Consider the following 27,202-nt stretch of genomic DNA (forward strand, 5'->3'; position numbering starts at 1 on the left):
TAATCTACAACAAGCGTCATCAATTGAATGATATCAAATATCACCTCCATCCGAACATACCTATTCAGAACTTCCAATACTGCTTATTAACAACTAATTTTTAAGGTGGCAGAGAAGTGCATTGAATTTAAGCTTCAAATATAAGGACTAAATCCTTACTTAAAAGTGGCAACCTGAAATCAAATAGGACTACAAGATAGATCCTCCCCACTAATAGAACAAATAATGTTCTTCCATGACCACACAATATTAATTTTAATTATAATTACAGTATTAGTAGGATACCTAATAGCATCATTATTTAATAATAAATTAACAAACCGAATACTTTTAGAAGGACAGGTGTTAGAAACAATATGAACAATTATACCAGCAATTACCCTAGTTTTTATTGCACTACCCTCCCTACGTTTATTATATTTATTAGATGAAATTAATCAACCTTCACTAACCCTTAAAACTATTGGACATCAATGATACTGAAGTTATGAATACTCCGATTTTATAAAAGCAGAATTTGACTCATATATAACCCCAACAAATGAAATAATGATAGAATCATTTCGACTATTAGATGTAGATAATCGAACAGTACTATCAATTAATATAGATATTCGAGTACTAACTACGTCTGCAGATGTATTACATTCATGAGCCATACCATCTATAGGAATTAAAATAGGTGCCACTCCAGGACGACTTAACCAAGCAGGAGTAAACATTAGTCGAATTGGTCTATTTTTTGGACAATGTTCAGAAATTTGTGGATCTAATCATAGATTTATACCAATTATTATTGAAACTACAACTCACAGATCTTTTATTAATTGATTAATAAAAATTATACAAGAATCATTAGATGACTGAAAAGTAAGTAATGGTCTCTTAAACCACAAAATAGTAATATAACAACTACTTCTAATGAAAAAGTTAGTTAATATATAACATGGGAGTGTCAAACCTAAGTTATCTATATAGATACTTTTTTATCCCACAAATATACCCATTAAACTGAATTATTCTATTTACAACATTTATATTAATTTATTTTATTATTCATAATCGTTAATTACTATAATCATAATAAATTATTAAATAGTAACAATTTTAAAATAGAAAATAAACCAAAAATTAAATATTGAAAATGATAACAAGATTATTTTCATCATTCGACCCAACATCATCAATTATAAATATATCACTAAATTGAGAATCCCAAGAACATTCTTGGGATTATTAATAATCCCAGCCCCATTTTGATTAATACAATCACGGACCTCCATATTATATAACATAATAATAATAAAATTACACGAAGAATTTAAAACATTTCTAGGAATAATTAATCACCAAGGAAGAACTCTAATATTTATTAGTATATTTTCAATAATTTTATTTAATAATTCAATAGGACTACTCCCCTATGTATTTACTAGATCAAGTCATTTAGTTTTTACCCTAACCCTAGCCCTACCAATATGATTATCATTTATACTATTTGGATGAATTAACAATACAAAACATATATTAGCACACTTAGTACCGGAAGGTGTGCCAGCACTATTAATACCAATCATAGTAGGTATTGAAATAATTAGAAATTTAATTCGTCCAATAACCTTATCAGTGCGATTAGCAGCAAATATAATAGTTGGCCACCTAATAATATCAATAATTGGAAATACAGGAACAATGTTAGAAATTATTGGACTTTCAATATTAATTTTAGCACAAATTATATTAATTATTATAGAAACAGCCATAGCATTTATCCAATCTTATGTATTTGCCTTATTAATTGCTATTTATTCAAGAGAATCAAAGTAACTAATGTCAACAAATCAAAACCACCCATATCACCTAGTAGATCAAAGCCCGTGACCAGCAACAGGGGCCATTAGAGCAATAATATTAACAACAGGCATAATTAGATGATTTCACCAACAAAATATAATATTATTAATAATAGGAATAACAACTATACTCCTTACAATAATTCAATGATGACGAGACATTTCACGAGAAGGGACATATCAAGGATTACATACAAATCAAGTTATAATAGGACTACTGTTGAAGATTGTAAATAGTATTGCTTTCCGCTCCTCATTTGTTTTTATTTAACTCCCGCTGGGAGCTTCTTGCAAGAACTCGGAATTCTGGGAGCGTGGTATTCGAATACAGCGGCATGGTGCATGTCGGCTCGCGGCAGCGGGAGAACATTTCAGCTAGCCTATCGGATGTGGGCCTTTTTGTATTTCTTCAGTGTGCAAACGTATTTAACTATTATATAATACCAAGTGAATTAAAGGACTTGTATCATTAGCGAATTTGTTGCTATATCCGTTGTTCCAGCCCTATGGTAAGATACACAATATGGCGTCATACCCAGAGATGCTAGTTTTCTTTCATGTTGATACGTGGAAGGTATCTACAGACATTATGGTCCTCCGCATTCCGGATATAGTGACAGTTTGTTTCGTGCAGGTCAGTGATCATCAGGTGTGACAGTGCTAATTGTGACAGTGTTACAGAACAAACAGTGTTTTTGGTTTGCACAGATACATGTTTTCCGCGCTTTCGTAACGAACATCGTTACAACGAATTTTGCAGTGACCTTGAACTCGGTTGCGATTACAGTAGCATTAATCGTCACGGTACGGTGGAATCAGCTGTTTCAGGAACTCTTGTTTCGTCGTAGGATGATGGATTCTCTGTTTCTTCACCACCGTCGTGGGAGGAGGGATTGACTTTCTACGCGAGCATCAAAGAAGCAAATCGGTGAGTAAGTCTGGTTCAATTTACATTTCCTTCCTTGTATTTTCCTTACCTTGCAACCATGGCCGACATTCAGCGTCTTATCAAAGAGAGAAATGCATGCAAGCGCAAACTCAAACGTATAGCTTCGTATGTTGATACTTACGATGAAGCATCAAGCAACATTCTAACAATCAAGACTCGCTTGGAGCATTTAAACGAGGTTTGGCTAAAATTAGAAGAAGTTCAAGACAGCATTGAACTACAATCAGTCGAAGGTGAACATGACGCGGCAAGAGAAGAAATTGAACGCATGTACTTTGATTTGAAAACAAGAATGCAAATTTTGATTGACAAGCATGTCACAAAGCCAGTTTCCCCTGAAACTAAACCATCTGCATCACGAGGAAGTACGCAGGTGAAACTTCCGGCAATTGCATTACCACATTTTAGCGGTAATTACACACAGTGGGTGTCTTTCAAGGACACGTTCGTGTCGCTGATACACAACAATGTAGATATTTCAAATGTTCAGAAGTTTCAGTATTTGCGCGTATCGTTGAAAGGCGAGGCCTTACATCTAATTCAAAATTTGCCAATGACAGAAGCAAATTACGCTATTGCTTGGGAGCAACTCAATGAGCGATACGACAATAAAAGGTTGATAGCAGTGTCACATGTAAATGATATTTTACATATCAATCCAGTTGTAAAGGAGAATTGTCAGGAACTTCGTGCATTTACAAACACTGCAGTTAGCTCTATTTCAGCGCTCAAAATGATAGCTGAAGACACGTCGTTAACTGATATAATTTTAGTTCAGCATCTTGTTTCAAATCTCGATCCTGCAACGAGAAGAGCATTTGAACTAGAAAGTAATGATACTGAATTTAGCACATTAGATCAGCTCTTTAGTTTTCTAGAGCACAGATGCCAGGCTCTTGAAAAGATTAATCCAGTTACGAGTGAAGGTAACAAGGTAGCAACAAAATCATCTACAAATATGCACAAACAGTACAGTGCTAAATGTCAACAATCTTCGAAGTCATATGTTACAACAGATTCTTCATTGTGCATGTTTTGTAAAGCAAACAAACATCGCTTATTTTCGTGTGAAGCCTTTAAGAAAGCTTCTATTTCACAAAAGTATAAATTTTTACGTGAGAATCGCGTATGCTTTAACTGTCTTAGCAGCAACAATCACGTTTCGGCACAGTGTAAATATGGAGTGTGCAAGCTATGTAAACAGAAGCATAGTACTTTACTTCATGTAGATGAAGGTACATCCAATGTAAACCAGCGGCGTGAAATGTCATCTGGGGGTCACGTGAACACATCGATGGTAAACAATACAAGCGACTCTTCACAGCATTCAGATCAAGCACCTCAGGTTTCTTATTGTTCAATTAAGCAGAAAAACGCGTCACAGGTGTTACTTGCTACGGCAATTGTTCAAGTACAAGATATAGCGGGCAATTGGGTCAATTGTCGTGCTCTCTTGGACGCGGCGAGTCAGAATAATTTCATTGTTGAAGATTTTGTTCAAAGTCATCGTCTTAGAAAGGTAAAGCATCGAGTTCCCATTCAGGGAATCAACAATTCGTCAGCTGAATCGAGTCATTCAGTAGAGATCCGTCTGAGATCTAATAATAGCAATTTTACGACAAGTATTTCGTGCTCAGTGTTGCCAACCATTACAGGATTAATGCCTTCAGAAAAGTTTGATGCATCTGAATGGAACATTCCAACAGATATTCGTTTAGCAGACCCAAGCTTTTGTTCGCCAGGCAAAATACAGATTCTGCTTGGTGCAGAGGTTTTCTTTACCGTTATGAAGCCTGAAAAGAGAACAAAACCAGGAAATTTCCCCATTCTTCAAGACACAGAGTTTGGATGGATTATTGCAGGGAAGATTCCAGCAACATCTTCTAGCAACAGTATTACTAGGTCATTTTTCACGAGAAAGGAAGATTCTCTCAGCTCGCAACTCCAACAGTTCTGGATCATAGAGGAGATCCACACGAAACTGCAATCACCAGAAGAAATTGCTTGCGAGCAACATTTTCAGCGAAATGTGACACGAGATGAAAGTGGCCGTTATACGGTCAGGCTGCCATTATGTAAGGATCGTTCAGTGTTAGGTGACTCCTCACACTCTGCATTAACTCGATTTCACCAATTAGAAACGAGGCTTCAACGTCAACCACAATTAAAGGCTGATTATACAGAATTTATGCAAGAATATTACCAGTTGGGACACATGGAACCCATAGGGAATTTAAATGATGTACAAACAAATGACTGCACAAAATTTTTCATTCCGCATCATTGTGTTTTCAAGGATTCCAGTACAACGAAAATACGTGTTGTTTTTGATGGGAGTTCGCCATCAACAAGCGGTGAATCAATAAATAGCATACAAATGGTTGGACCTACCATACAGGAAGATTTGTTTTCCATTGTTCTAAGATTTCGAACTCACAAGGTGGCATTGGTTTCTGATGTAACAAAGATGTATAGAATGATACACATACATCCAGATGACAGGCCACTGCAATGCATTCTGTGGAGAAACTCTCCTCAGGAACTCATAACAGTATTTCAATTGAATACGGTCTCGTATGGGCTTACATCAAGTGCCTTTTTAGCAACCAGATGTCTGAAGCAGTTAGCCGAAGATGAAGCAGTTAACTTCCCACACGCATGTCAAGTGTTGCAGCGTGATTTCTATGTTGATGATTACGTTGGAGGAAGCAGTAGCGTTCAAGGTGCGTTACAACTTTATCAAGATCTTTCAGAACTTCTGAAAAGAGGAGGATTCATCTTACGAAAGTGGTGCTCCAACAGCACTGAAGTACTCAACGCTATTCCAGAATCACTGAGAGAGACTCAAAATCTAATTCATTTTCATACCGAAGGTGTTAAAACTCTAGGAATTTCATGGAATCCCTCGGCAGACACTTTCATGATTAACATTGGAGCCAAGTCTGTCAACATGATGTCACACAAATCAACCAAACGTCAAGTAGCCAGTGTTATTGCCCAGATTTTTGATCCAATTGGACTACTTTCACCAGTAACTGTAATGTATAAGTATTTTTTACAACAGTTGTGGCTTCACAACATAAACTGGGATGATCCACTTCCAGAAAGCCTGCAAGTTGAATGGGTTCATCTTCATTCTCAGCTACCAGTCATCAGTGAAATGCAAATACCACGTTTCATCTTAACACCTGGTTGTGTAAAGAATATACAAATCCATGGCTTTTCCGATGCATCGGAGAAAAATTATGGCAGTTGCTTGTATGTTCGTTCAGCAAACGAAGAAGGTTACACCGAAGTTCACTTACTGTGCTCAAAATCACGGGTCGCCCCGATCAAGAAAACCACTCTTCCTAGATTGGAACTGTGCGCTTCAGTCTTATTGGCCAAATTACTCAACAAGACTCTCCCAATTTTGAGACTTAATATTGACAATGTTTATTTGTGGAGAGATTCACAAATAGTTCTGGCATGGCTCAGATCGCCAGCAAGCAGATGGAAGCCTTTTGTATCCAACAGAGTAGCGCAAATTCAAGAATTTACTCAAACTTATCAATGGAGACATGTTTCGTCCAAGGATAATCCAGCGGATTTAATCTCCCGTGGAGTTAAACCTCAAGATATTTATCATCATTCGGTATGGTTTCATGGTCCAGCTTGGTTGCAAGAAGATGAAACGTGCTGGCCATCATCATCATCTGACACAAGTCTTAAGAACAAAGATGTTCCTGAACAACGAAAGCTTCCTGTAACTACACTGGTGTCTCATCTGCAATCAGAGGCAATAATAAACGATTTTTCTACATTTTTCAAATTGTTAAGGATTGTAGCGCTCTGTAAAAGATTCATTCGCAATTGTAAAAATGCAAGTAACAAACAATGCGATCCACTTACTTCAATTGACATTGAAGACGCTACTCAAACGTGTGTCGTTATGACACAAATTTCGTTCTTTCATCGAGAGATAAATGATCTTACTGCCAAAGGGCAAGTGTCCAACAAAAGTATCCTCAAGGACTTACACCCCTTTCTGGATAATCAGGGAATTCTTCGTGTTGGAGGTAGGCTAGAAAATAGCAACTTGGAATTCAGCAGCAAGCATCAAATCATTTTGCATCCAAAAAGTCACTTCGCCCGTTTACTAATTGCATCAGAGCATGAACGATTGATGCACGCAGCACCTCAATTGTTAATCTCATCCATTCGAGAAAGGTACTGGATACCTAGAATACGACAAGTTATTAAGCAAATCATTCATCAGTGTTTAACTTGTTATCGTTTGAAGGCATCTGCAGCACAACAGCTAATGGGACAGCTCCCATCCATCAGAGTTACACCTAGCAAGGCATTTAATCATGTGGGCATAGACTATGCCGGACCATACGTCATCAAAGTAGGGTCAATCAGGAGTAAAATCACAAAGAAATGCTACATAGCTCTTTTTACGTGCCTAGCCACGAGAGCAATACATCTTGAGCTAGTAACAGACCTTACTTCTGAAGCTTTCATAGCAGCATTGCGACGTTTTACAGCAAGGCGAGGCAAGTGTTCCACCATTATCAGCGATAATGCCACAACATTTCAAGGAGCGAAGAACGAACTTCAGAAACTTCAATTGCTATTTCAATCGCAAGGATTCAGTGAAGACATTCAAAGGTATGCAGCACAAGAAAACTTTCAGTGGAAAAACTCACCTCCACGTAGCCCATCATTCGGTGGTGTCTGGGAAAGCGCCATAAAATCCATGAAGTACCATCTTCGTAGAGTCGCCAAGAATGCTGTACTGACATACGAAGAGCTGTCAACTCTTTTGTGCCAAATCGAAGCTTGCTTAAACTCTCGACCTCTTACATCCTTACCTGACTCTCATGAAGAATTTAATTACCTCACTCCAGGCCACTTTCTTATTGGTGGTCCACTAACTTCCTTTCCTCAACCAGACTTAAGTGATCTCAAGGAAAATAGACTTTCCAGGTGGCAACGAGTTCAACAGTTTCTACAAAGGATTTGGAGAAACTGGTCCCGAGATTATCTTCATGGTATGCAACAGCGTCAGAAGTGGACAACCACGCAGTTCAACCTGCAACCAGGACTACTTGTCCTTCTGAAAGAAGACAACCTACCCCCATTATCTTGGAAAATGGGCATTATAGAAGAAGTGTTTCCAGGGAAAGACAATTTAGTTCGTGTAGCCGTGGTTCGCACCAAGGATGGAGTGTACCGAAGGGCTCTCAGTAAGATTGTACCTCTTCCAGATGGGAAGATCAATTGAACTTTCATGATTTAGTTTGGATGCTGTGCATTCCAACGGGGGGGAGAATGTTGAAGATTGTAAATAGTATTGCTTTCCGCTCCTCATTTGTTTTTATTTAACTCCCGCTGGGAGCTTCTTGCAAGAACTCGGAATTCTGGGAGCGTGGTATTCGAATACAGCGGCATGGTGCATGTCGGCTCGCGGCAGCGGGAGAACATTTCAGCTAGCCTATCGGATGTGGGCCTTTTTGTATTTCTTCAGTGTGCAAACGTATTTAACTATTATATAATACCAAGTGAATTAAAGGACTTGTATCATTAGCGAATTTGTTGCTATATCCGTTGTTCCAGCCCTATGGTAAGATAGACAATATGGCGTCATACCCAGAGATGCTAGTTTTCTTTCATGTTGATACGTGGAAGGTATCTACAGACAACTACGATGAGGTATAATTCTATTTATTATTTCAGAAGTACTATTTTTTGTATCATTCTTTTGAGCATTTTTCCATAGAAGTTTATCCCCAACAATTGAACTAGGAATAATATGACCACCAAGGGGAATTACTCCATTTAACCCAATACAAGTACCTTTATTAAATACAGCAATTCTGCTAGCCTCAGGAGTAACAGTAACATGAGCCCATCACGGATTATTAGAAAAATGTCACTCGCACACAACGCAAGCACTTATATTAACATTAATATTAGGAGCATACTTTACTATTCTTCAAGCATATGAATATTATGAATCCCCATTTACTATTGCTGATGCAGTATATGGATCCACATTCTTTATAGCAACAGGATTTCATGGACTACATGTCATTATTGGATCAACATTTCTAGGAGTATGTTTAGCTGGACACATCTTATGCCATTTTTCACCAACACATCACTTTGGATTTGAAGCAGCAGCATGATATTGACACTTCGTAGACGTAGTATGATTATTCCTTTATATTTCAATTTTTTTTTTTTGAGTGTTTTAAGTCCACTTTATGCACAGTAAGGCTAATCGGGACTGGACCTACAGTTTAAAGTGGGATCCGAACCACTTGTGCCTCCACCGGGTATCGAACCCGGGACCCCTTGATTACAAGGCAATGACGCTACCACTGCGCCATGGGGGAGGCCCCTATTTCAATTTATTGATGAGGTAGATAGTATTTACTTAGTATATTTAAAGTACGCTTAACTTCCAATTAAAAAGATTATAATAAAATAAAGTAAATAATTAATATAATCATAAGTACCTCATTACTAATTATAATGATCACCTCAATTGTAATAATATTATCCACACTACTATCAAAAAAAATAATTACAGACCGAGAAAAAAGATCACCATTTGAGTGTGGATTTGACCCAAAATCCTCAGCACGAATTCCATTCTCTATAAAATTCTTCTTAATTGCAGTAATTTTTCTCATTTTTGATGTAGAAATTGTAGTACTACTACCAATAACAGTTATTATTACTAATTCAAAATTAATATATTGATTATGTGTTAGATTCTTATTTCTATTAATCTTACTTTTAGGCTTATATCACGAATGAACCCAAGGATCACTAGAATGAGCATGCTAGAGTAATAGTTAATGATAACATTTGAGTTGCATTCAAAACGTATTGAATAATTCATAATTCAATTTACTTTACTAAGCAAGAAGCAAAAGCAATCAGCTTCGACCTGAATAAATTGGTATATATTACCCTTGCTTACTTAACTGAAGCCAAAGGAAGGCGGCATATTAATGTTAATAATAAAATTAGGATTATTTCCTCAGTTAAGGGGTATAATATTAAGTAGGGGCTGCTAACTTCCATCTTTAGTGGTGAAATTCCATTAATACTCTTCATATTATTTCTTTAGTATATAAAATTACATTATCTTTTCATGATAAAGCTGAACTCTAAACAAGTTCAAGAAGTGTTTACAGAATTATTCTATTCTTCCTAATAACTTCAATATTATGCTTTATTATAAGCTATATAAACACACATAAATTATTAATAAAATTACTATTAAAAATGAAAATATAAAATAAATATTAAAATAGTTAGAATGTATTAGTTGAATATTTAAAGAACCACTCCTTATATATTTATACACCCCCTGCCCACCTATAAGTTCACTTCACCCATAATCAATAGCCTTAATATATAAGCCTCCGGTAGTAAATGAACTATCAATTACTCCCCCCCGAAGATAGGTAAGGTTAAAATCATATCCCTCCTAATAAATAATATATTATTTTATTATTAAAAAATGGATAAATTTCAAACAAGAAAGATGTGATATTATACCCAATTCATCCACCTAGTAAAATACAAATGATTGCCCCTACCTTCAATTTAAATGGAATAATAATAACAAAAACAGAAGGAAAAATTAATCATATTAATCCAGAACCACCTACAATGGATAGGAATAGTAAGCCTAATATACCCTTAAACATACCTCACCCTCCATCATCAGAAAAAAATTGAAACGAAATACCTCTATAAGACTTACCAACTAAATAATAATTCAACCGAAAACTATAAGCTATAGTTATACCCGTAGAAATTCATAATAAAACAAATATTACTAAATTAAAAGAAGATATACTTAATATTTCCAAAATTAAATCCTTAGAATAAAACCCAGCCAAAAATGGTATTCCACATAGGGCAAGACTAGAAATTATTATACAAGAAATAGTTATTGGCATTTTATTAATTAAACCCCCCATACAGCGAATATCCTGAACATCTCCTATAACATGAATAACTACACCAGCACATAAAAATAATAAAGACTTAAATATAGTGTGAGTCAATAAGTGAAAAAATGATAACTCCTTTAATCCCATAGATAATGTTAACATTATTAATCCAAGCTGTCTTAATGTAGATAAAGCAATGATATTCCTCAAGTCATATTCAAAATTAGCACCAACCCTAGCTATAAATATAGTTAATCCGGATAATAATAAGGGTATCCTACCAAGAACAGTATACATTAATATATCCCCAAAACGAATTAATAAATAAACCCCAGCAGTAACTAAAATAGAAGAATGAACCAATGCAGAAACTGGGGTTGGTGCAGCTATAGCTGCAGGCAGTCATGCAGAAAATGGAATTTGTGCACTCTTTGTTATCCCAGCAATAATAATAAATCTAGTAATTAATATATGCCAAATATCTGCATACTTTGCAATATTTTATCACATTACGTAATCAAAAATTAATGGTGTTGTTCATAGGCACTGTCGACATTTGTCAACATGCTGCAACTTAAATTCTATTGATTGAAAAAAAAATCGTGATTTTTTGTTAATTTTACACTTAAATTACAAAGATAGGTAAAGGATATAAGATATTTCAAACAAAAAATAATTTGGGCAGAAATGGGTTAATAAAAAAAACTTTATTATACATGATGGCATGTTCTTTCTTATCGATTTTTTAAGAAACTTCTTACAGCATGTGCAGGGATAATCATGTTAAAATCTGACTTACATTGGAGTTAAAAGAGACAGAACAAAGCAAATTAAAAACTTAATCCTAACCTTTCAAACCTTCTCAAGGTCTTCAGAGAGAATGATAAAGGTTGGGAGAGGAAGGAAATGCTGGAGGAAGTTAATTCTGCACTGTCTGTTGAATGTTTGATTGATTCTAGCAGCAGAAGCCATGTTAAAAATATTTAAAAAATATTAATTTAATGCTTCTAATCACAAAAAAAATATTTTTGCCATTCATGTGTATTGTTTATAATGGAGAAATGTTAAATTTTAAAAGAGTCAACCTAAGAAGTAACATTACAAACCATGTAATCTTTTTGCCAGAGATCCTCTCGCCTTGTCCAGGGGTGTATCTCCATCTTTGTTGGCGAGTGAGACGAGAGATCCACTATTTACAAGGTCCTCTGCTATGGACTGATAGCCCCAGAAACATGCATAGTGCATTGGAGTATTGCCATGTTCATTAGTGAAGTTGACATCTGCTCTATTTTTCAATAACTGGAATAGGACAGGGGCAAATTTTAATTCACAATAAAACTGTTGGACAATTGACAACAATTGACAGTTGATCCTAATGGTTATTATGCAGACTACAATAATAATAATGATGATTATCCGATTATCGAGGAAAAAATGAGAGATTTTGCCCTTGATATTTGGCTCAATGCTGCAATATGTTTCAAGTTGGTTTTATACATCTTCACACCTACAACAAATCTTCTCAATAAATTGTAATGTTACAGAACAATAACACATTGTGTTTCAGTTTGTTCACATGATATTTCATTCATTAAGTAACTATTTTTCCTTTTAAATTACAGTAGAGCGTCGATTATCCGAACGTCGGTCAACCGAACAACTGCTAAACCGAACTGTGTACTCGCTCGCACCTGTTACTCTCCCACCCTACCGTCCATCATCCCCCTCACTCCCAAACCAAGTTTCCCACAGTAGTCGCTGCACTGAGCCACCGCTGGCGGAACATTGCTTCTAATGGGGCCTTCATAAGGCGCTGCTGACCGGCCAAGCCGCCAGTCGCTGTGTTTCAACAATCAGCACACTTCTGTCGGTGTATGTATTGTTCATGCAAAATGCGTATGTAATATGTACATATTTTTGTTTAATAAACTGTACCACATACTATATATTCCTACTAAAGTTGCCTTTGTACGTTACTTTGTAATACTTAAAGAGATGCCTGTTTTTATGAATAAATTTACTGTACAGTACTTCTTTTTGGCAAATAAACATGTACAGTTCGATTATCCGAACAAACCAGTTTTCCGAACACCCATGTCCCCCAATTACTTCGGATAATCGACGCTCTACTGTACCTCTCTTCCTCTTTGAATTTATTGGTTATAAATGAAAACTGTGTAACTGTAAATGTAAATCGAGTACATTTCACGCCGTATATATATATATATTATAATGTATTCTGCACATATTGCAATTGCAAACCAGAATGTTGCATGAAATTTTTCCATTTAAAATACTGTCTAATATAAAAATAAAAAAAAGTTTTGGAATCATTTGTGCACCATTTATGCTGGCAAAAGTACTAAACAAAATGCTTCCATCTACAGTGGGTCTAAATTACAGCATGCAGCAAAATAATAACATGGATGAAATTTATTGTAACATGATATTTACCAAAGATCAATGATGGTATCTTACCATGTGGACTATATCCTGATGCCCATGTGCTGCAGCTAAATGTAGTGGTATGTCATCCCCTCTATTTGTGGAATTTATCCTTGCACCTCTCTGAATAAGCATCTCTACAATCTTCGTGTGGCCTTCTTTGGAAGCCCAATGCAATGGACTGAAACCATGATCATCACTGAAATTTAAACAAAAGGAATGCATGTTAAAATTTTGTAATATACCATACAACAGGAAATTACACTATTTCCAATCATTATTTACATTAATTTTACGATATCAGAAAATATAACATTACTAAACCATGTGGCTATATAAAAGTTAAACAATTTGGAGATTTATTTCTGGCACATAACAGCAAAATGTTTAATTGGTATTACTCATTATCCTTAGATATTATATATGTTCCACACATTCATATATAAGAATTTCACAACTTTTTTCAATAAAGGGCCTTTCATAGTGTGTATAGAGTGGTAATGCAACGAGAATTTTTTGAAGAATTCATAAGTGGTGTATTTTTTACATGCGGAAATAGCCATAACCATAACAGTCTAAAATACAGTGAAAATCAGTGTGAAATCAAAATTGGGGAGGGGGTCCTGTGATTTAGATTACAATTAAACTAAGTTCCTAAATAACCTAACTGCATTTATTAGAAGCCAAGATGGTGGCTGGTGTTACTTTAAATATCAAGAAATATGTTTAAAACTTATGTCCAATTGTTTGTATTACTGATGAGGATATGAGATAAATGTAAGCCCTGCAGGTAATGGAAGTACAAAGAGCATCCCTTCCGAAAAGGAAACAGCTTTCTGTTCCCCTCTCACAGTGTGAATTTGAAATTATTTGTTCTTGTGACCAGCCTTACTTGTAGTGTTTCAAAAGTCACACAAACCAAATTTTGATCGCTTATACCATGAAAACTGTACGGTATATTTAAACAGGAGTTTTTACATTATAAAGCCTTACCGACGGCCATATTTTTCAATGCTTAACATTATCAGTTTACACCATACAGGAAATTCCATAAATTAATAAATAGCAAAGTCAGAGTTGATCTTTCCCAGAATGACACATTGAGTGAGAAACATATGTAAGAAGATATCGTAAGGCATAATTAGACATCTAATGCCTGATGGCATATCAATCTGTCATTTACAACCAACATGGGTCGTGTGAAGCATTATATGGGCTTTTGAGTGTTAATTGAAAAAGTGTCAATTTAGCCGATGGTGTAGAGGTAATGTGGTCGTCTTGTAATCAAGGAGTTCTGGGTTTGATTCCCACTGGAGGCATGTAGTGGTTCGGATTGCACTTTAAATTAAAGTTTCAGTCCAGATTAACCTATCTGTGCATAAAGTGAACTTAAGACTCCGTTGGTCACACACAATCTCTAGTTGAGTGGTTTTAATGTTGCCATTTATCAATGATTGTCTTGTCAAGCCACTACTCTGTCTAGCTGCCTTCCTCTTATACACCACCAATTTGTTTTCAGTGTTAGTCAGATCTTCGAGCCAATGGGGGGGGGGGGTGATTTCCGTTGAAGCCCCTTGCTGTCTGAGTCCATCCCTGACTATAGGCTTACTTTGCCGGTCTGGCATTCCATGCCTGACTAACGAAGAGTGCCTTTCCATACTTTTATAGAATTTCAATTTCTATACTTTTATAGAATCTCAATTCCTTGCAAGAAAAGATCTAATCATAATAATTTAGTTTTGCATTTGAGACCATTAACTTAACATATTATAAGAACCCGGCTCTGGCACCATGCGCGACCATCCATATAATTTTTCTCACGTGACCCACGAAGGGTTAACAACAAAAAATTCAAACTCGGAATTTTGGCCATACATTTACATGCCAAATCACAAGTTTGCAAAAAATTGGACTCCTGAGAGGATCCTACGCTACTTTTGTCTACCCTAACGTCTCTCTTAACAACATCCAATCTCTACTGTGCTTAGCTTCTTGAGAACCAATGGACCAAGCCACGTGACAGCATTCTACATCATATCTCCAAAACTAATAATGATTTTTCAGTTCAGCTTTTCGTTCAATAAAATATACATATAATTTTAGAGCATGCTCGAATAATGAAATAATAATCGTAAAAGTAATCGTAGTTATTTTTTGTGATGTTTAAAAAACGACCTTCTCCAATGACCACGTCACAACCCTGCCCATCAAAAAACATCATTTTAAAAAAATGCGAAAATTTAGATTTGATTGATTCATTTGGCTTACTTTACTTCGCTTTTCTGCCACTTTTGGCTATTAGCGAAGATAATGATGAGTGACAATATTATGAAACTGATGAAGGTACATTCACAAACACCCATACCAAGACCGGGATTCGAACCCGGGACACCTGGCGCGAAAATTTCGAGTAAACGGGTATATCCCACCCGCCCCCTAATTTCCGCCAATCGAAAAAGTAACCACAATTCACCAAAGTTTTCGTCCCAACCATTAAACAATAAGATGCATTTAGTGAAAGAATAAAAGTACTGGAATTAGAATATATTCCTGAAATTTCGCATTTTACGGCCTTTTAAAAAAAGATGTGGAGATGCGACTTTCAAGGGGTTTACATGTATAGGGTCGATGCTAGAACCGAATTCCCACTAACATTGATATATAGCTTTTTTTTAGGAGCTTAATACATTTTTATTATTTCTTCCCATGAAGTATGTAACTATTTTTAATGTGACTTAGCATGATTTTAGGAACATTAAAGTTCTACAATACACATATACAATATATTTCAAAATCACTTAAAGTGTTTCTGGTGGCCATAATGGCCTACTGAATAAGTTTTTTTTTAAATTTCAAATGTCTTCTTCTATTTTGTAACTTCTATTATTGGGAGGGAATAGGGATAAAATAGTTTGTGTTCTTGACGCCTGATTCTTGAGGATTGAGAAGATTGTCATTTAGCATTCACAGATAAAACCAACATCTGATCTCTACGATAATTAGTCCTTGTGCTCCGATTTTTTTACGTTTAAAAAGCACATGCCTGGAAAGCTCGTTCTCAAAAGGTTCATTGAGTCAGTATGGCGAATTCGTTTATTCACTCGAACCAGTGGCTGCGATTGGGTATCAAAACTGGGGTGGGGGGCCCACAGACAGTTTACTTTCCCTCGTAGATAAGGTTTAGCATAGTGGCAAAAAGTGTGTGTGGGGAGGCCAGGGTAACTGGGGCTGCAATTGTTTAATACCCTCCAAAGAGAATCATTATGTGAAAAGAAGGAAGTTTGTATGCAACAATACATGAATGTTGTCAATAGTGGCGATCGGGCGCCAAAACTGGGTGAGGGTGGGGGAGCAAGGACTGTACTACTTTCTCATGGTAGACAAGGTTTAGCATTAAGAGGCCATAGTGCGGGGGCTCTAATCGCCGCCACTGAATGCTGTACCTAAACGACAGAAGCTTACTTTGCTCTGGAATATCTTCAATTGATAAATTAGCAACGGTTTATCACTTGCGGTGTGTGAAACGTGCTTCTGGTGACAATCCAACAATGTTTGAACAATGAACATGTTAGAGAAAGGATACGTTCTGAAGGACTGTCATTCTGTGCGTCAAGGAGACAAAATATCTCTACCACTAAGTGGCGGCGATTGGGTTCCAAAACTGGGGAGGGGGACAGTTCACTATATCTTGGTAGATAAGGTTTAGCATAGTTCGGGGGCAACTGCCCACACGCCCCCCCTAATCTGCGCCACTGCACCACTTATCAATCGCGACAAATGTATTTTCTAAAGAATGCAACACAAGTCCAGTCATCACACACATCTAGTTGCTGTATGAATTTGTGCTTAAAACCTTCACGTTTTCTGCAGTTTTCACGGTCACAATATTTACTTGCCTATAACTCCCCCCCACCTTTCTCCGCACTTTCTTACCAACTGTTTACGACAAACTTACGCCTCCGGTACTGCTCTAAAACAGCTTGTACATTACTTTCTATATCTCCTAAATGCCCTTGAATGTTTTGAAAACGTCAACAGAATTTGGTGAGCCCGCAACATAGGAAACTTTTTTCGCCAACCATCTTAAAACGCATTGGTCGATCACCTGGCATATATCTGCACGAATTTACACTCAAAACATCTACATTGGGTGGAATTATTCGAGTTCAATGTTAGTTACGTGCCTTCATTTCGATACTTCGTCTCTTCCCAACAACGCAAGGAAGCTTACTTAAAATCATACGTACAGAATTATGCACTAAAAACTGCTCATCTACGAAAATGGTGCCTAAACAAATAATAAACAGAATTTGAAGCTTTTAAAAGTTTTCGTTACGAAGTGCCTTGACAAGTTCTATCTAATACCCATGGTACCTTCAGCTAAACAGCTTTGCACCGCCCCCCTTCCAAAGAATCGAACCAAATCAAAATTTTTATTGGCACGTTGTAATATAAAATGCCGTAATGATACTATAACTGTCGTTGCATATGCCCAAAATATGCAATTAACGTTCAAAGAGCATATATAAAAATTAGCATTTAAAGGGTACACGAGACTTGCACAATTATACCCCCTTTTCAAAAATGCCACATTAACCATTAAAAACAAAATAACACTATACAAAGTATTGATAAGAACAATGATGACGTATGCTTGTGTGGTATGGCAACATGCTGCACCATCATACCAAAAGGCACTACAAAGTATTCAAAATAAAATATTTAGAATAATAACCGCAGCAGATAGATTTGTAAACAATATTCAAACAAGGGAAATGCTCGAAGATTTCATGCAAAAAGAAAGAATAAAATTTTGTAATAAACAACCGTATCACTTCAACCAAACGATACAGGACATTGGGCACAGAAATCCAATAACAGTAAGTCATAAAATGCCAAGGTTAAACTAGATGATTAACATAAGTAAAACAGTTTAGGTTTAGTGTTAGCAAAAGAAGGCAGGGCAACTAAGGTTATAGACATTTCCTTTTTTTTAGAATAAACCGCCAGGACAAGCGAGTGTGAATTCAAAATATGTAGCCTTCATAGTTTTCGAGTTGCGTTTGTTTAAAGTCAACTTAATGTACAGATAGGATAATCGGGACTGGATCTACAGTTTAAAGTGAGATTCAAACCGAGGCGCACACCTCCACCGGTTATAGAATGCGGTCCATAGTTCTGGAAATGCCAAAAATGGCCAGCATATATAAAACACTAGCTGATTACCCGGCGTTGCCCGGGTATTTATTTATCCCAATCTTGTATTAGAGAGGAAAATAATGAATTCTAACTATACTGTAAAATGTAACTAATTTTAAATGTGATCGTGAATGTCACCAATTAGCTTAGCGACTCCGAAAACTATGGATTCGACACTAATCCAGGTCATTTGTGCCATTTTATTTTTCATCCCCTCTCACCCCCCATGCCGATAGATGATGAACTTGGAGTTGAACCGCATTGGGAGTGTCACGAAAACTATGGATTCCATTCGCAACACAGCCTGAATGTTAGACAACCCGAGAAACACTATCGTTGTGCGGATTGCATAGTCACGGAAGTCTGTCTGTGCGTAATTTAATATCTGTGACTCTCGATCATTTTTACATGTCACCCCTTCCCACTCCACCCCTAGGGGTGCGCCAGGGATGTCTTACCCCAAAATATTATTTCCAGATTTCAAGTGATACGTGTACCAAGTTTGGTTGAAATTGCTCCAGACGTTCGAGAGTTATGCCGGAACAAACAAATATACACACCCACACACACCCATTTATATATATATATATAATAATATAGATAGATACATAGATAGAAGATAGTGGCCATACATTCGTGTTCTACACATCAAGATCGATGCATAAAAACGGGGCCTGGGTGTCTACAAGAGTATATTTTCCTTTCACCATACCATCACTCATTCTCACCGTTGCGATTAGCGACGCTAAATGACAAAAAATCAAATCAAATCGTCTATCCACATTTTGCATTTTTGTCCACTGCGGAAATTTCATAAACCTAGAGAACGGCTTACGCAGGGTGCGAAATCCCTGGAGGGACAGGGGAAGGGGGGGGGGAATTTCCCCACTAACGATCTTTTCTGAACCCCCCCCCCACAAAACTTTTCCGGGGGGCAGAGGTTTTTTTTTCTAACATCAAACATAAACAATTAGTTTGGGAGTCGATTATACTTCACTGGAATAATATCGAAAACATACACAAAGAACGGACAACAAAGAGCCTCATCTCCAAGGACACTGTGCCAAGCAATCCCCAGAACAGAACACAAAAATTAAGTCCGACTTGTTATTTCTTCTCCATTTCTCATTACCTTTCGTCAGCTACCGCAAATATATTAATAAAACACGCAATAGCATTTCGATTAGACTATTATCATATTACTATTAGACTAGGAAACTATTATCTTCTTAATGTCTCTTAATTTTTGACCCTCCCTCCTTAGCCACGCGAATCATTGTTCATGTTCATAGTAGTAAACTCAAATCTTCAATTTGCAATCGAATTTTAAATGGACAGTCGATATAATAGATTGTATATTTTATAATATAATTTTCGATACCCGGTGGAGGCACATAGTGGTTCGGATCCCACTTTAAACTGTAGGCCCAGTCCCGATTAGCATTACTGTGCACAAAGTGGACTTTAAACTACAACTCAATCAATTACAATAAAATTTGATTTAATAATTTATTTAATTAAATTGCACGCCTGAGTGTCTGTCTGCTCTTTCCCCCCCACCAATCTGCACTATTTTCGCACCCTGGGCTTAGGCATGTAGGACTCAAGGAAAACTTTTGACAGACTGTCGAAATAGAGATAAATGTAATTGTAGTTTGCGACATAGCCTAACATTAAGCTGGGTCAGACTAAAAGCAGCTATGTGAAGAAAATGTCGAATTCCCACCTTTTTTTAGTGGAATATAATTTCAGCTGGAAACACTGGTAATCCAGAAATTTCAGCGCGGACTTGAGCAAATACTGGCCACACACTATTTTGAAACATGATAAAAACAATCCTGGTGCAAATTCGGACACACTTTTAAATCCATTCAGTATTTGTTGCTCCAATTTAAGTTATTGCTGCAGCACAATAGTATATAACTTTCGCTGGCAAATATCGTGAAGGTAGCAACACTGCATGACGTAACAACTCCGAAGACCTACTTCTTCAGAACTGGGTTTCCTAATTTGGAAGCAAGAGGCTTCGTCTACGGGTGGGACGTGACGTCACAAGCGAGATTCGCTGATGAGGTGACAAGACAAGCGACAGATATTTTTCTTGCGTGCAGTTCCTGTGAATGTGCATTTTTCTATTGACGACAAAGATAACCTTCTTCAGGCAACAAGGTTTCGAAGTGACTGTCAACATCCACTAAGTGCCCTTCAGCGTTGTAGCACTGAACGTAGCGATTAGTAAGCTGTTGTTCACAAGCTAATATAACTTTATTGTAAAAAAAAAAGTGGGGATAAAACCTCTCATGTATGCAGTACTCTATTCGCATATAGGTCCCAGCGGGAATCGAACCTGGGACACTTTGTTTACAAGGCTACAGCGTAGGCACTTCACCATCGGAGAGGACGTATACTCTGTCCCGCTTATCTCTGGAGCAAGGTCGAACATAGCGGCAGAGAAGGGGGGAAATCGAGTGGGCGGAGCGAAGCAGTACGCGCTGCTTCGAAGGCTGGTAGCTGCAGTCACTTCCCCACCCTCCACGCAATCCCATTCCCTCTCACATGCTCATTGATGGAGCCGTCTCGCGTCACCACTTGCGCAGAGACTTGTTTTCGTTCGCCTGCTCCACAGATAGACGGGACAGAGTATATGTATGCATTGCACGAAGTCACAAAGGCACACAAGGCATGTCGAGGGCCTCACATATTCTAGATCTCTGCCATACTGGAGATGATGTACTCAACACCGCGCTCCAGCCGCCCTTAGTCCTCAGGGTTGCCGCCAAGTACCCAATGAGTAGAAACTGTAGTAATTCAGAGCTTCACTTACAGGGCTCTTAGTATATACAAACGGATATAATTTTCAGACATGAAATTCAGTGACTGTGCTGATATTTGGAATTTCAGTACAATTTTGGGACCCTTGCACAGGTCTTTCGTTAGTGCGGCAAACAAGAAGATTTTAATGGATATGCGAAACGCTATCGTCGTCGTTTAGAAATCACGAGAAACAAAAACCCTAAAATATTATCTGAAGGTTCTTTTCTTTACTAAATTATGCTGGAGCAAATGGGTATTTTAACTAGGAACTACGCACGAATTTCCGTCTCCTCCCTGGCTAATGTGTAAACACAGGGACGTAGCCAGGGGGAAGGCTAAGGGGGATGAAGCCCTCCCTGAAACCCTACAAATATCTCATTTAAATAGTGTATAGTGGTAATTAAATTAAACATCTTGTATAATAATTTGCAATATAGAGAAAATTCATTTTCAGTGATTCTAACCCCCAAATTTTTCGCCTTTAAATGGCGGCTCTTCACAACGGATAAGCGCCCTCCCCGGAAATAAAATTCTGACTACGGGCCTGTGTAACAACAATGAAACTCACTTTTCTGCAGACAGCTGTTCGATTATAGGTGTTCCAGATTGCCACAAATTCTACAATTTCCAATCAGTATTATCTCGGTCCTTTCCATGTAGGTACTGTAGTTTGTTCACATGTCGCCAAATGATGGTCTCCACCACACACTTCAGTCCGATAGAATCGACAATGAATACCCCTGTGATGTACCTATGTACTTCTAAACATCAGAGAGCCAAATGCATCACAATGAAGGAATGGGAACAGTGGTGTAAAAGTTTGCCTATTAATTTTCCAATTTTTCATTATCTGCTGGTAACATAGTGCCATTACACATACTAGCACACCAGGTTAAAAAGATTTACGTTGTTGTGTTTCATGTGACAGCTATAAAATTAGCCGCGAAACTAGCTATTGCCGATCTACACTCATTTAGGCATTTTCACTTAGGCACAGTTGTTTACAGGCCCGTACCCAGGTAAGAGACCATTGGGGCCATGCGCCCTCCACTCGAACTGCAAAATATTTCAATGTGGACCTACAAAAAGCTCTGAAAATAACATCGACGATTTTCAAATTAAAAAGAAGAAAAAATCGATTTCTCCCTTGCATAAATAAATGGGTTTGTTGTGGAGAGAGGCAGGCTCCACAAGCCTTCAGTATTAGGTACTTTTAGTTTTATAACCATTGCACCTACCAGTCATCCATTCCTTTTAATCTCTGTCCCGATTCTTTTGAAGCAGTCGTGATGCAAATGCAAATGCCTCTTTTTTTGGTTAACTCACATTTAGACATGTTCTTTTATTATAATCACAATTGGTAATATGCATAATTTAATTTATAAGTATAGAATTATCATGGCTATCCAATGGTGCTGTTATAAGAAAATTTGAAAACATTGGTAATTTGCGGAACGCTTCTGAGAACTGAGCGTAAACAATAAGTACTAAGCTGTACGCCGTGTGATACTTCTTTCATTTTCTCTGTAACACCCATCAACTCCTCCCCTGTCCCTACGCACGCCACTGTTCGCTCTCGTTGCTGAAGATATTGGCATCTCCTTACCCACGACGCATGACAAACGTATATTACTACGCTCACCGAGGGCATTTGATACTACATTTCTGATCTTGTCAGAATTTCGGTTTTGACGCGCGCGTATATACAAAAGTTTCTGTCCCTGCTCACCCTCACCGGGTTGCATTTTTTGGAAAATGGTTTGATTTGATTGATTGATTAATTTAAGACTAATCGGGACTGGACCTACAGTTTAAAGTGGGATCCGAACCACTTGTGCCTCCACCGGGTATCGAACCCGGGACCCATTGATTACAAGGCGACGACGCTACCACTGCGCCATCGGGGAGGCCCTTTTTGGAAAATGGTTACGAGTAAGAAGGGATGGGGGTGATACCGTTTTGGTTTGCAGAAACTGTATATTTTTGATATTTTGGCAAATCAAAAGCTCTTCCTAGATTGGCTTGGTTCTTTCACAAGTCGCAAAATGATGGTCTCCGCACACTTCAGTCTGACAGAATTGACAATTCCTAGATTTTGTAAAAACAATATGGGCACAATATAGCAGCGGTTGCTCAGTCGGCTGACACTCATGCGAGAGACCCGGGTTCGATCCCCGGCGGGGGAGAACCGGAATTTTTCCCACCTGTTCAAGTTGCTCCGGCGCCCACCCAGCGTCGTATAAAGTGGGTACCTGGAGTAAACTCTGGGGGGGGGGGGGGTAAAGGCGGCCAGGGGCGTGGTGCTGATCACATGACCCCCATCTTCGACCGTGATCAAGAAAGTGTGGGGCTCTAACTCCACACCCCCTATACGCTTTCATGGAGTGGTGCAAAACACAGGGGAGCACTTTACTTTAGCTTTTTTTATTATGGCCACAATACCAAGTCCACAGAATCTTCAACCTAATTTCAAAAAAGGAAAAAAATGAAAAGGAGAAAGGAATTCCAAAAATAAATCTTGAAATGCAAATTTAGTATTTTATTATTTTGCAGTTGCATCATCTATTAAAACCACAGTTCATGGTTTTTAATGTTCACGAAAGCCTGCTCTATTTAACTTCGATAAGTCACCATATTTAAATTGAATAATTTACGTTATAACAGCAGCTCTAGTACAGCATACCGCAAAGGTTACTAGTAGGCAAATTGTCAGTCACCATGTTCATTCTCTCTGTGAGGGTCATGAAAAGAAAAAAAAAACAACTGATATGCAGACTACAACATATGTGCTTATGGACGTGGCTTCATATTCTTCTCCTTGGAGCACAACAATGTTCAAGCGTTCAACAATAGTTATGCATTGTTGAAACTCATTGCAGTAACTATGAAATTACTTCAAATGATAATTCATCACCATGCAGAGATAACGAAATTTTACTCTACTTTTATTGAAGGTAATCGTATCTCATTTAGATTTAAGTTCAGAACTAAGTCAGGTCTTCAAGAACTGTCCAGATAGAAACGATTTCCAATATTGGATAGAAGAACTCTGGCAACTGTAGGATAGTCCAGAAGTATAATTACAGAGTTTTGTTTTCGAAATTTTAATGAAGGTATAATTATTGTGCTTTCTTTCGTTTGAGCCGGAACAAATACATTAACACTCATCTAGTTTCTAGTCCACAGAGCTAAGCGTATCTGAATATCAGAATAACTCTCAACCAGTAAAATAGAGGAGCCATGTATTTTCGTTAACCTAAGCTATAGAGGTTCACTGAAGTCGTTTCCAAGTACGTAATATTCGAAAGTTATAAAAATTAATTCAAACGTCTGTGTATATATATAATGTTCAAAGAAACACGGGCATATGAAATTATGAAGTAAGAAACGAACGAAATCGAGTCTATTACCCCTGTTTTTTTGATTGATTGATTTAGTTTATTTTACTTCGCGTTTTGTGCCTCTTGGCTAATTTGCGAAGATGGGGATGAATGATGAAATGATGAAATTGATGAATGGACATTCACAAACAACCAAGCCCGAGCGGGATTCGAACCCAGAACCCTTGGCGTCGCAGCGCAATGTGCTAACCACTCGACCACAGGGTCCGGCTCTGTAGATAATATGTCTGTCCAGTGATCACCTTGTCCGCAATTTTCATTGTATAAAGTAGCCTAGGCAGGAACAAAACAGACTAGTATAATGTATATGAAATGAACAGCACACAGCATTTGCCTGAAATCTCTTGAAGGGGGGGGGGCGAACTTTCCTGAAAGGAATCTGTAAATATATATATATATATATTTTTGCCTATGTATAGTTTAGAAACTCTACAATGGCCTAGAGGTTACAGACAGGGTTTCCCCTGGTACGACATCCACGAGGAAGGGGTAGGGAACAAAATCCACCGTTTCGGATGGTAAGTAAAACTGTAGGACCGTTCCCGAGAAGGGTACATCTGTAAAAGTTTGAAAACTTTCACGGCGTATACTTTCCACCCCATTCAGTCGCCATATATCCAGGAACTATGGGACTCTTGCCAGTGCAAACGGGAAGGGGGAGCCGCACTCCCCCATTCAGGCGAGATGGGGGTTACGAACACTCTACCCTTTCCGCTTGGATCGGAGGCCTCGTCGGAAGTTCCACCATGGTGAGGCTCCACGTGCCCCGTGGTGTGATAGTACGCGAAGGTGCTGCGAGCTGGCATTAGTTCATCAGCTCTGGAATCCTCCCCCATCGGGAAGATCTCACATTTTACTCAGCATCCACTGTTGTTATGCTGGAGCAACATTGACGAACGTGCCGCAATTTGGTTGCAGTCAATTTGCTCTTCCACTTTTCTTGAATGTTTCAAATTCAGAATGTGCATTTGAAATTATAAACGTTTCGAACAGTTTTCATTCTTTCTTATCTGGTGATGGAAAAATTGCTAGCGCGTATATCTTTATTTTTTGGTTCAATGTCCGCAGCCGGCCACCTTGAGGTTTTCCTATGTCGCTTCAGGCAAATGATGGTATGTAATATAAGTGCACGCATAATTCTTCCTTTTGGATCTGCGAGGTAACCAACCAAAGCTAATAGGTTAACTGATATTCCAAGTGCTTTCTGTAATATCAAGACTTTAGATTTATATATTTTGGCATTTGCAGATTCAAAACGAATAATTATTTAATGTTGTATGACAAGATCTGTTGCCGTGAAGAGAAAACATGGATCTTGAAATACACTGACGCAATCGACTCCCGTGAGTCGGTTGCAGTTGGTTCTCCGGCGCAAGGCTGTAAGGTACAAATGGCCTTGCGTCCCTGTTCCAACTGAAACAAATATGCCCTCACAGATGGTAGAGACGTTGACGTCGTTGAGAGGCTTTCCACTAACATCTAACTGTACCAAAAGTTTAAATGTCATTGCAGGACCCCAACAGTTTCTCGCCTGAACCAATTCAACGTCCGCCCAGCAGACGTGTAACAGCCGAAGCCTCATAAGAAATGGTGTACAGTCACGGACACTTCTGGGTTGTAAGAACTCCATTAACTTTCAATGGGGTTACTACAACCCAAAAGTGTCCGTGACTGTACATAACGGCGGAGATCCTCGCCAACAACCAAATAAGGTAACAGTGGTGACCAGGTGTGTGTCAGAAGTTTTTTGTAATGTGTTATCCCATCTTTATATGAATACTAGCTGATTGCAAGGCGTTGCCCGGGTATTTATTTATCCCAATCTTCTATTATAGATCGACCACAAGGAAAAAAAAAACCTTGGGACGAAAAGTCCCAGCGCAGCTTTCCCTTCTTCCCTCCACCTCGGGCCATAAGGAAGCATGGTCCACTCTCCCCCCTCCCCTACTCGCGGGGGTACGGTGCACAGGACTCGCGGGTTTGCTCAGGTTGTTTTGCTCGTGGGTTCACTTATAGACAGGAATATAATGAATTCTAACAATAGTGTAAAATTAACTTGGAATTGAACGGCATTGCGAGTGTCACTATTCATCTCAGCGGCCCCGAAAACTATGGATTCCACACTAATATCGGTCGTTTTACATGTCGGCCCCTTCCAAACCCCACCCCTAAGGGTGCCAGGGGTGTCTTGGAGTTGAACGGCACTGAGAGTGTCACTATTCATCTTAGCGACTCCTTCAACTATGGATTCCACACTAATATCGGGAGTTTTCGATTATTTTTACATGTCACCCCCTCCTTCCCCTTAGGGGTGGCAGGGGTGTCTTACCCCTAGAGAATTTCTTTCGAGATTGCAAGTGATACGTGTTCCAAGTTTGGATGAAATCGCTCCAGGCGTTCGAGAGTTATGCCGGAACAAACACACACACGTACATACACTTTTATATATTAAAAAGAAGAATAGATAAATGGTTAAATCGGCCAAGGGAGTGTTGGTAATATACTCGAGTGGGAGAAGGGTAAGGAATAACACAAGTCGACGGCGCATGCCAGCATTGGTACGTATGAACATGTAATGAC

General features: G+C 38.1%; 1 protein-coding gene across 1 annotated transcript in view; it reads right to left on the reverse strand.

The window, feature by feature from the left end:
- The window catches only part of Ilk (integrin linked kinase), a 113,203-nt gene that overhangs the window by 40,985 nt on the left and 45,016 nt on the right, over positions 1 to 27,202 (reverse strand). Inside the window, exons 2-3 of the mRNA XM_083126353.1 lie at positions 13,242 to 13,407; positions 11,870 to 12,062 (exon numbers count right to left, since the gene is read on the reverse strand). Coding sequence (XP_082982479.1) covers positions 11,870 to 12,062; positions 13,242 to 13,407 — 359 coding nt within the window. The remainder of the gene's footprint in view (positions 1 to 11,869; positions 12,063 to 13,241; positions 13,408 to 27,202) is intronic.

This window comes from Lepisma saccharinum, chromosome 8, assembly GCF_977018435.1.
Source record: "Lepisma saccharinum chromosome 8, izLepSacc3.1, whole genome shotgun sequence".
NCBI classification, from domain to species: domain Eukaryota; kingdom Metazoa; phylum Arthropoda; class Insecta; order Zygentoma; family Lepismatidae; genus Lepisma; species Lepisma saccharinum.